At 45.4% G+C, this 12,097-nt stretch overlaps 1 protein-coding gene across 4 annotated transcripts in view; it reads right to left on the reverse strand.

Annotated features, from left to right (window-relative positions):
* Positions 1 to 12,097, reverse strand: part of CFAP20DC (CFAP20 domain containing) — a 438,163-nt gene that overhangs the window by 21,495 nt on the left and 404,571 nt on the right. For all 4 annotated transcript variants that reach the window (XM_075321351.1, XM_075321349.1, XM_075321348.1 and 1 more), the window contains one exon: positions 839 to 942. In XM_075321351.1, the coding sequence (XP_075177466.1) occupies positions 839 to 942 (104 nt within the window). The remainder of the gene's footprint in view (positions 1 to 838; positions 943 to 12,097) is intronic.

Genomic DNA, 12,097 nt, shown 5'->3' on the forward strand with positions numbered 1-12,097 from the left:
TTATGGGGCCCCCACCAGATTTTCTGCCCAGGGGCCCCCACCAACCTTAATCTGGCCCTGGTTACGAGTACCGAACACCTCAGAATGGTAGTGCCCGCTCATCACTAGTTACCAGTACTGAGCACCTGAGTATGGTAGTGCCTGCTCATTACTAGTTACGAGTATCGAACACCCGAGCATGGTAGTGCCCACTCATCACTAGTTACACGTACCTGAGCACCCGAGCATGGTAGTGCCCGCTCATTACTACTTACCTGTATGGAACACCAGAGCATGGTAATGCCCACTCATCACTAGTTACGAGTACCCAAGCATGGTAGAGCTCCTCATTACTACTTACCTGTATGGAACCCCCGAGCATGGTAGTGCTCACTCATCACTAATACAAACCAAAGCTTCGCTTCCAGCCAGAACCATGAGATTATTCAATATATACTCTATATATTTTCATATATTTCTCACGATAATTCCACAAAGTCCGTGTCGGGGATTCCAGTCTCTACTTCTATAGTCCTGTCTTAATCAATTACAATTGTACATAGCTGATATGATTCCCAATTTCAGAGGTGTAATGTGTTTTGGATAGTACATCACTGAGACATCTCCATCCCTTGGGCTGTGAACATACGGCTAAGATTTATGAAGCCTCTCAGTGAATTTTCCATCTCCAAAAAGGGAGCAGCGATCATATGGTTAGCCGATATTACAGCAGGCTGCACTCTACGTAATATAGCTGCTGACATTTCCTACATTTCCCAAAGGAATCCCTGAGGTTCCTCAATTCATAAAATTGCTTATTTCTGAGACTCTTGTCTTTTGGATACCGGAGGCCTCTTACCTTCGTTACAGCTCAGTCTGGTTTCTTTCAGCTTGAGTAAAGGTTCCACGTTCTGATTCTGCCTCGTTGGGATAATGGGAGGACTGAATGCATTTAGCCAATCCCTGGATAACAGAAAAGAAGACGTTGCCTATCAGTGTTTTCAGTTTCATCTTTTCAGCACATTTATTATTGTTACAAGCTTTCTTATTCTTCCATTTCATCTTTAATGCACCTTATGGTTTTGCAATATCTTATATTTTCTGGTCATGACAGTAGCTAAATGCCCATCTTCTCCTTACAGCTGAGACCGGGGAGACCTCAAAATCTTCTGTATAGATATACTGTAAAAATATTTATTCCCAAGAGCTCCATTCCAACGAGCCATCACAAATCTTTCTTCCTTAACCCTGTAAAAAGGTTTTCTCAAGGACAGGTGGTAACTACTCAATCAGAAGGAGCCTGAATGCCGAAACACAAACCTTTGAGCTGTCCAAGATCCTGCAGGAGAATCCCAGATTTGGGGACCTATCCCAGGTGGCATGTCACACTATCAGCTGTATCTGCATCTTTATGACAGATACAGATGAATGTAACAGTAGAGTAGGAATTAAGTGGGTATGGAGACCTCCACCAACCACCAGAACGGGGAATTTGTGTCAATGAGGCAGATTCTGCATGACATCTGCCGCTCTATTTGTCAAGACTAGAAATGAGTGAATTGTTGGGAGAGGCACCTCGATTTTCACCTAACATTCAGATTCACAAGTTGGCTGGATTCAAAAAGTGTTGGGAAAGGGTAAAAAGAAAAAAAATCTCACCTCTCCCATGCCATCTTTTTCGTAGAGGTCTAAATTTTGTTCTGGCCTTCAGTCATCGGTTCCTGGTCTCTTTCACGCAACAGGTTTTGTTGGGTCTTTTAAGCCTTGTGATGCCATCATGTTGCAGCTTGTTGCACGTCATGATATCACTATGGGAGCCAGAAGATTCAATGGGATCTGTGGCGTGAAGAAGACCAGCAGCACAAAGTGAGGGCCGGGAGAGGAGAGGATGACTTTTCTATATTTTTTCATCCCTTATTTATTATGATCTGGAAAGATCCAAGAACACAATTAAGTCCACCATTCCTAGTAAAATATTTAGGCCGATCGTTCCATCTCAGACGTTTCTTCCATACACTCATTCGGCAGTCAAACAATTGACATGCACGATTGACATGTTCCCTGACTCCTCTGGTGGTGGCTTACCTCTACAGAATGAAAGGATCGGCAGACTGAAACTGAACATGCCAAATCATTGACTCCCCTGACAATCAATTTATCAGGTACCCCTACAGATATTGGTCCATCATCTGAACCCATCAATATAGGCAAGTTCAGCCATCATCAGTTTAATGGATATGGGGTCCTTTCGAATTACTTCAAAACAGGATCTAATTTCTTGGCCAAAGGTGAGTAAACGGTCGAATTCGAATGTCATCAGATTCGCTCATCACTGATAGAGATTTTATCTCTGGTCCCATAGATACTGATTTGAGCGTCATGAGATGGACTCAACCATTGCTTCATACCAACAAGGGATGAACATCCACTGCTCTGGTCTAGTAGTTGTCACCATCTGTGAAGCAATCATCAACATTGTATGTGACCAAAAACTCATTAGTTTTATGGTTAGTTCACGCACAGTTTTGTCATTTTTGGCAGCACCTACCCGCTAACACAGGGCGATGTGAGGCCACCAATGATGCTTTCACCAAAGGATCATTTGCTCGTATGTTGTGTTTTTAGCAGACAGGGTTACACAGACCATTGGTTAGGAGCTAATAATCATACAAAATATGCAGCAGATATGAAGCTCTGAATCGGCAAAATTCAGGTCGGAAGGCGATGAAGATAACAGATCTGCACTGAATGATAGTGTGAAGGGGATGAGTTTATGCCTTACAGATTCTTTGTATGCTTATGTTGGCCATTACGATGATGCTATGGAAGATACGTCCAATGCTGCTCCTCACAGTGGGATATATATTAATGGCAGCGTGGGCACAGCTTCACTGGACAAACCATTAGGTTCTATTGTGATTACAGCAATCAGGATATAATAATGTAAAAGTATCATTTCTAACCGGTCATCAGTGAAGGAAATGTGTGAGAGTTGCTCCTGAAATCAAGTTTTGGTAGACCGCTGTCTCACCCGACAAACCATAAACAAGAGCCTTGTTTTCAACAAATCAACTGTCAGACTCCACTGAAAACAAAAGGATCGGCTGCTGAAATGTCATTGATCCGATATCTCCCCCGACAGAGTCAGGAGGCCCCCGTTTTCAGATGATCAGCTAGTCTGCAAATCAATAGGTTCATCTGGTTTTCATCTAATGTGTATGGGGGCCTTAAGAATAATTTCTGAAATGGAATACAGAGCATATATATTACTGCTCACTAAATAATGGATAATAACTAATGATGAGCGAGTTTCGAAATACTCAGATTTGCGATACTCGTAATGAGTACTGTCTAATACTCGCGTATTCATTCCGAACAGTGTGTGCAAAGCAAGTCAATGGGGAATACTCGCAATGTAAGGAGTAACCTGAATGCCGTACTATTCGCGCGAGTAGCAAATATTGCGGCATTCGGGTTACTCGTTACATTGCGAGTTTTTCCTGTTAACTTGCATTGCACACACTATTCGGAATGAATTTGCGAGTATTAGACAGTACTCGAGTCGTTACGAGTATCGCGAATCCGAGTATTTCGAAACTCGCTCATCATTAATAGTAACTAAATCCTGTGTAACTACATTTACGTAGGTTTGGGACTTGATTTACATTCCCTGAATACTCAGTCCATCAGGTCCTCATTAATAAAAATAAGTAATTGCAGAAGGTGCAAATCCTTCGACCAATGCTCCCCCTGCCCCTATTCATTTTAGGGTCATTGGGGAATGTTGATTTATGCAATACCATCACCCGGGGAAGACAATGTGAAGCTAAGTACATATGTCCAGTAATCATCCAGTAGAACGGATCCATTGGCAAAAAAGTTGTGCAAATTTAGCCATCCGTTTTTCTTGCATTTCTAAAGGATCTCTTTTTCCTTACTGGATCAATTTCAAATGGAAGATAAAGAGCGATCAGATAACAGATCCATTTTCCATAGACTCCCATGTTAAAAAAAAACGGATCCAGCAAAAATCTAATTTTTCAAAACGGACAAAAAAGTTGTGTTTGCAAAACTTTGTTGCCAAAGGATCCATTGTAACAGATGATACTGGACATGTTAACTTAGCTTAAATCTGTGCTATGGTTCACATGTCTATATTAGTATTGTAACCAGGTGAGAGGAACCTGCCGACGGGCATCCTTCACTTTTGCATTTCAAAACCGAAGCCTGGTGGATGTTCAGAAGAAGGAGGTCTGGCAGCGACCACGAGTTTATTCTTGGATTTAGAATGTGGTGCTCTAAACACAAAATGTGGTGCTCTAAACACAACCCCGCGAGGTGAGCAAATATCCTACATCTGGCTTTGTTCTACGTGTTGCGCTCTGAAGAGCTCTTTATTTTGCTTTTACCATACATCCAATAGTTCATATTTTGTTACCTGTCACAAATACCCGAGCCGTATAACGACACGGTAAGAACACAACGCCTAATAAAGACAGTGGTTTTCAATATCTTATAAAATAAATGAAGCTAATTGTAAATACTTGTGCCCTAATGAAGTGCACGGCTCTTTCCCAATCGTGAAGCGCCATTTTAATCTTGTGCGGTCAAATAAATAATGGATCCTTGGGCAATTTCCTGAGTTTGGGCGATTTCCGAAGCTTGCATGGTCACCTCTGTAGTATGGAAGGGAAAGCAAAAAAAAACAACTAGTACTACACTATATTGCATTTTTTTTTTTACTTTTTAGTTTGTTTTGTTCCTTGGCACTCGTTCTCAACATGTCACAGTCTAAAGTGTGACTCAAGAATGAATAACAAAGCTGTCTTAAACTGTGAACGCCTAACATGACACTTGCGAAGACACTTTAGCAACGTGGTAATGATCAACACCAGGATTCCTTCAGATCATCGCCGGCTGCTGCGGGGACGCTGACAGGCGACAAATGCAAGACAAACCACGGCTGCAAGTTGCTTTGTAGGGAGAGGTATTTTTTGCATGTATCATGGCGAATACACCAGTGTGTCCCCTCTACTTTATATCTGTGGAAATTAAACTCATTTCCATGGCATTCATCATTATGTTCTAAGCAGAAAACTTCAAAACTCCAAAGAAGAATAAAAAAAAGTACAAAAGAGCAGAAAGGATTAGTGATGAGCGGGCACTACCATGCTCAGGTGCTCAGTACTGGTAACTAGTGATGAGCGGGCACTACCATGCTCGGGTGCTTAGTACTGGTAACTAGTGATGAGCGGGCACTACCATGCTCGGGTGCTCGGTACTCGTAACTAGTGATGAGCGGGCACTACCATGCTCGGGTGCTCAGTACTCATAACTAGTGATGAGCGGGCACTACCATGCTCGGGTGCTCAGTACTCGTAACTAGTGATGAGCGGGCACTACCATGCTCAGGTGCTCAGTACTGGTAACTAGTGATGAGCGGGCACTACCATGCTCGGGTGCTCAGTACTCGTAACTAGTGATGAGCGTGCACTACCATGCTCGGGTGCTCAGTACTGGTAACTAGTGATGAGTGGGCACTACCATGCTCAGGTGTTCAGTACTGGTAACTAGTGATGAGCGGGCACTACCATGCTCGGGGGTGCTCAGTACTGGTAACTAGTGATGAGCGGGCACTACCATGCTCAGGTGCTCAGTACTTGTAACTAGTGATGAGCGGGCACTACCATGCTCAGGTGCTCAGTACTGGTAACTAGTGATGAGCGGGCACTACCATGCTCGGGTGCTCAGTACTGGTAACTAGTGATGAGCGGGCACTACCATGCTCAGGTGCTCAGTACTGGTAACTAGTGATGAGCGAGCACTACCATGCTCAGGTGCTCAGTACTGTTAATTAGTGATGAGCGGGCACTACCATGCTCGGGTGCTCAGTACTGGTAACTAGTGATGAGCGGGCACTACCATGCTCGGGTGCTCAGTACTCGTAACTAGTGATGAGCGGGCACTACCATGCTCGGGTGCTCAGTACTCGTAACTAGTGATGAGCGGGCACTACCATTCTCGGGTGCTCAGTACTGGTAACTAGTGATGAGCGGGCACCACCATGCTCAGGTACTTAATACTCGTAACTAGTGATGAGCGAGCACTACCATGCTCAGGTACTCGATACTCGTTAAAGTGATGAACGGTCACTACCATGCTCAGGTACTCGATAATCATGAAAGTGATGAGCGAGCACTACCATGCTCAGGTACTCGATAATCATGAAAGTGATGAGCGAGCACTGCCATGCTCAGGTACTCGATACTCGTAACTAGTGATGAGCGAGCACTACCATGCTCAGGTGCTCAGTACTCGTAACTAGTGATGAGCGGACACTACCATGCTCGGGTGCTCAGTACTGGTGACTAGTGATGAGCGGGCACTACCATGCTCGGGTGATTGGTACACTAGTTACGAGTATAGATCACCTGAGCATGATAGTGCCTGCTCATCAGTAGTTACGAGTACTGAGCACTTGAGCATGGTAGTGCCCGCTCATCACTAGTTATGAGTACAGAGCTCCCGAGCATGGTAGAGCCCACTCATCACTAGTTACGAATACCGAGCACCCGGGCATGGTAGAGCCCACTCATCACTAGTTACCCAGTACTAGCACTCGAGCATGGTAGTGCCCGCTCATCACTGGTTACGAGTACTGAGCACACGAGCATGGTAGTGCTCACTCATCACTAGTTACGAGTACTGAGCACCCGAGCATGGTAGTGCCCGCTCATCACTAGTTACCAGTACTGAGCACCCGAGCATGGTAGTGTCCGCTCATCACTAGTTACCAGTACTGAGCACCCGAGCATGGTGGTGCCCACTCATCACTAGTTACCAGTACTGAGCACCCGAGCATGGTAGTGCCCGCTCATCACTAGTTACCAGTACTGAGCACCCGAGCATGGTGGTGCCCGCTCATCACTAGTTACCAGTACTGAGCACCTGAGCATGGTAGTGCACGCTCATCACTAGTTACCAGTACTGAGCACCCGAGCATGGTAGTGCCCGCTCATCACTAGTCACGAGTACTGAGCACCCAAGCATGGTAGTGCTCACTCATCACTAGTTACCAGTACCAAGCACCCGAGCATGGCAGTGCTCGCTCATCACTAGTTACGAGTAATGAGCACCTGAGCATGGTAGTGCCCGCTCATCACTAGTTACGAGTAATGAGCACCTGAGCATGGCAGTGCTCGCTCATCACTAGTTACTAGTGATGAGCGAGTACTAAAATGCTCGGGAGCTCGAGGCTCGGGCCGAGCATCTCAAAATACTCGTGTACTCGGCCCGAGCACCGAGCCCAATGTTATCCTATGGGAGACCCGAGTATTATTCTGAAATGACCCCCGGCAGCATGTAGAAACCATAAAACTGTAAATTAAAAAAAAAAACGTGCGTGTGTATAAGCGTGCATATATATATACACGCGGAGTGGAGTGCGGGAGGGGCCGTAGCCGAGCGGGGAAGTGTCGGGCTAAAGGCACGGTCACGCTGTGCGGGCTGGCCAATCACTGCAATTCCACAACAGGGCTGTGGCATTGCAGTGGTCTGCCAGCCAATCCCTGCATAAGGGATGGCTGTAAAAAGAGCGCGAACATGAAGACCACGAGTACAGCACGAGTATCGCGAGATTACTCGGTCCCCGCCAAGTAGCCCGAGTACAGTGATACTCGTGCGAGTACCGAGTAGTAACAAGCATACTCGCTCATCACTACTAGTTACCAGTACTGAGCACCTGAGCATGGTAGTGCCCGCTCATCACTAGTTACGAGTACCGAGTAGCTGAGCATGGTAGTGCCCGCTCATCACTAGTTACCAGTACTGAGCACCCGAGCATGGTAGTGCTCGCTCATCACTAGTTACCAGTACTGAGCACCCGAGCATGGTAGTGCCCGCTCATCACTAGTTACCAGTACTGAGCACCTGAGCATGGTAGTGCCCGCTCATCACCAGTTACCAGTACTGAGCACCCGAGCATGGTAGTGCCCGCTCATCACTAGTTACCAGTACTGAGCACCCGAGCATGGTAGTGCTCGCTCATCACTAGTTATGAGAACTGAGCACCCGAGCATGGTAGTGCCCGCTCATCACTTGTTACGAGTGGGGGTCCTAAATACCATATTCCTCCTCGCCTATAATTTAAGTGAAGGATATGTAAACTTTAGGTCACTGGGACCCCCACTGGTCACCAGCATGCAGGTCCCTATTCCTTAGTGGGGGTTGCTGCCAAGCATTAATTCTGGGAGGTATTATAAAGCTTTGTGGGAGGTAAACAAAGTGACAGACCCCTGTGCTAATGATTGTGGGGGTCCCAGTTGTCCAGCCCTCTGGTACTCAATAAAGAGCGTTCACTGATCCATTTACAGTCTATTACTGGTAATCCCAACTGATGAGTCTACGACAAGGCACAGGGATCTCAAGGTGGCGTTGACTAACAGGAAAACGGAGGCTATCGTAGGAATAGAACCGCGCAGTTCGGCACATATGTTTGGAAATGACCTCAATGTCATGAATTAGCTTACTGTTTATCTCCTCGGTCCAGAGGGAACAGTAATGAGGCATATTTTGATTAATTAAAGACACTTAGTTATGCGTCATCAAGGCTTTGAGCTGCAATCAATAAAATCAACGTGCAAAGGCCAAGAACCGGCATCCGGAGCCGAGTTGGTGGAATAGTAAACAGTTCATGTCCTGACATTGGAGCAAAGAGGAAAAAAAAAGGAATGTCAAATACCTCACGGGTCGGAATTCAAGAAATCTGAACAAGTGTTGAACGCTTCCACGCAATGGCTATGTTCACACGTATTTTCGGTGACAACACTCGGACTAGTGTTATTCACTTGACCATTTTTTCCACATGGATGAACTACATTCTTCTGTGTATCGGATGAGATTCACCTATTCAAGTCTATAGGGTGCCTTCGAATATAGGTCAAGAATGGTCACAGAGTTGTTCTGAAGCCGCTCCTTTGTTATTTTAGATCTGCGCTTAAGGTCATTGTCTTGTTGGAAGGTGAACCTTCGGCCAAGTCTGAGGTCCAGAGCACTCTGGAAGAGCTTTTCTTCCGGGATATCTCTGTACTTGGCCGCATTCATCTTTTCTTCAATTGTAACCAGTCGTCCTGTACCTGCAGCTGAAAAACAACCCCATAGCATGATGCTTTCACCACCATGCTTCACTGTGGGGATTGTATTAGACAGGTGATGAGCAGTGCCTGGTTTTCTACACACATACTGCTTAGAATTATCACCAACAAGTTCTATCTTTATCTCATCAGACCACAGAATCTTATTCCTCATAGCCTGGGAGTCCTTCATGTGTTTTCTTTTTGCAAACTCTATGCGGCTTTCATATGTCTTGCACTGAGGAGGTGTCCATCAGGCCACTCTGCCATAAAGATCCAACTGGTGGAGGTCTGCAGTGATAGTTGACTTTGTGGAACTTTCTCCTATCTCCCTACTGCATTTCTGGAGCTCAGCCACAGTGATCTTGGGGCTCTTCTTTACCTCTCTCACCAAGGCTCTTCTCCCACGATTGCTCAGTTTGGCTGGACGGCCAGGTCTAGGAAGAGTTATGGTGGTCCCAAACGTCTTCCATTTAAAGATTATGGGGGCCACTGGGCTCTTAGGAACCTTGAGTACTGCAGATATTCTTTTGTAGCCTTGGCCAGATCTGTGCCTTGCCACAATTCTGTCTCTGAGCTCCTTGGGCAGTTCCTTTGACCTCATGATTCTCATTTGGTGTGACATGCAGTGTGAGCTGTGAGGTGTTATATAGACAGGTGTGCGCCTTTCCAAATCAAGTCCTATCAGTTTAATTACACACAGCTGGACTCCAATAAAGGAATAGAACCATCTCAAGGAGGATAACAAGGAAATGGACAGCATGTGACATATATAAGGGTCTGAGCAAAGGGTCTGAATACTTATGACCATGTGATATTTCAGTTTTTCTTGTTTAATAAATTTGCAAAAAATTCTACATTTCTGTTTTTTTATGTCAAGATGGGGGATGGGGTGAAGAGTGTACATTAATGAGAAAAAAAAGAACGTTTTTGAATTTACCAATGAATCAAAGAGTGGAAAATTTAAAGGGGTCTGAATTATATACCGTGGGTACGGAAAGTAAAGTTTGACAATCTACTCACTTTTGTTTTTAAAGCCGGGTGAGAAAGAAAAATATGTTGCGGTCACGGATAGCACAAGAGAAAAATGGACCATTTTACAAAGATGTAAAAATGGAAATGGGTATGTGTCACGCACAGACTTCGGAAGGGTCCAGTGTGGTGCAAAACACACAACACATAGGGGTTTCTCCACGACAAACAAGGGATACACTGGGGACCCTTTAACAATGGTTGGCCCTAGTGCTAGTGAAAATGGAGATCTCCTTCACTTAACTGCAACTGTACCCTGCACTTCTAGCCAGTCCCTATACAGGTTCTTCACCGTCATCGTCATCGAGCAGGAACCTGAAGCTCTTGAGTGACCCTACAGAGTCCTGACTAGTGAGTGAAGAGGGAAGGATCACTAGTCCCACCGCTGCACTAGAACAACACACCAGGTAAAGAAGACAAACAGGGAATTCAAGAAAGGATAAACTCAAACGTCTTGGCTTCAGCCAGGCACCAGGACTGCAACGTACACCACAACAGAAAGAAAGGGTTCCAACAGCTCCATTCACCTGCAGGCCAAGTCTCAGACTGAGGATTCAGTATAACAGGGAGTAGAGGGTAAATATAGGGACTGGGAGTGGCCCCAAACCGGAAGCACCTGAGGAGAGGCAATGAGTTAGCTGCTGGCAAAGAGAAACTGACATTAACCCATAACAGGCCAAAAGAAGACCACTGCATGGAAATGGCTCTTTAGCTCTGATTCTGTCACTAGTATCATAATGCGGAGAAACAGCCGTGACAGTATGGCTATTTCTCCCTAACCAAACACGGTATTATTGAGAAGTGAAAAGAACCTCAGTGACGAAGTGGAGACCCCGTAATATTACAAAGGAGGGGGCCGAGCCTTGACCCTACTGAACACCTTTGTGATGAAACAGAAGGGGAATGTGATCCCGGCCTCTCCACCAACATCAGCGTCTGACCTCACAAATGTCCTTCTGGATGAACCCCAACATCTTGTAGAAATGCCTCCCAGAAGGGAGAAAGCTGTTATAGCTGGAAAGGAGCCGACTCCATATTAATGTGGAGGTGTCTCAAAAGTTTTGACCGTGTAGTGTCTATAGGAACCTGGCGTTCTGGGAGAATAACTAAATCAGGGGTCGACCCCGTTCATAGGTCCTAAAAGTGAGTGTGCAGGAGCGTCTCATCAAGTTTCTAGACTGTTATTATGGCTTCAAAATATCATTAAATCAGCACAATCCGACAGTTATCATTTCCTGCACATTTTTCACCGCGTGCTGCCGCCTGACTAAGAGTAATCTGTTAATCTGTTCCGTGCAACACAATCTGTCAAAATGACAGATACATTCTATCCCTAATACATAATATCTTCATTTACTGGAGGCCTTGGTGGGACTTGCCTTTGCTGCCAGTAACATTTGGGAAATCACTTTCATTTGTTTCACAGTTGTGGCGCGCTCGGATATTACCCAACACGCGGCTTATTATCCGACGTGTTCCATACATGAATCTGATGATGCAATTTACAGACTTATGTTTACCAAATGAGAGCCGAGCTTTATATACTAATGAGATACGGCGTGCGTGGAGCCGTGCATGGGGAAACACGGTAACATTCCCGCATTCACATGTCCATTGTATCGGTGGAGCGCATCCTCGTTTAGGTGCATCACTGCGTTCTATGCTTCTTACAACCAAAATACTTCCTTATACCCGTATGATAGTCTCATTTTGTGCCGAGATCTAGAGGTAAAGCTTGAAGCTTCTAGGTCACAATCCACAGGTCTGTGTTGCCACCCGTCCATAGTGTCCAACAGAAAAAAACACTGACCATGATTTTTGAACAAATTTCCTTCAATCTGTTCTACACATGAGCTAAGGAGGCTGACATGTGCAGTAAGAACAGGGCTTTGCTGAAAAGAAGAGGAGGAAGGACAGAGAAGGCTCCAATCACCACTGAGCGCATTGAGTATCCA

Source organism: Anomaloglossus baeobatrachus, chromosome 8 (genome assembly GCF_048569485.1).
Source record: "Anomaloglossus baeobatrachus isolate aAnoBae1 chromosome 8, aAnoBae1.hap1, whole genome shotgun sequence".
NCBI classification, from domain to species: domain Eukaryota; kingdom Metazoa; phylum Chordata; class Amphibia; order Anura; family Aromobatidae; genus Anomaloglossus; species Anomaloglossus baeobatrachus.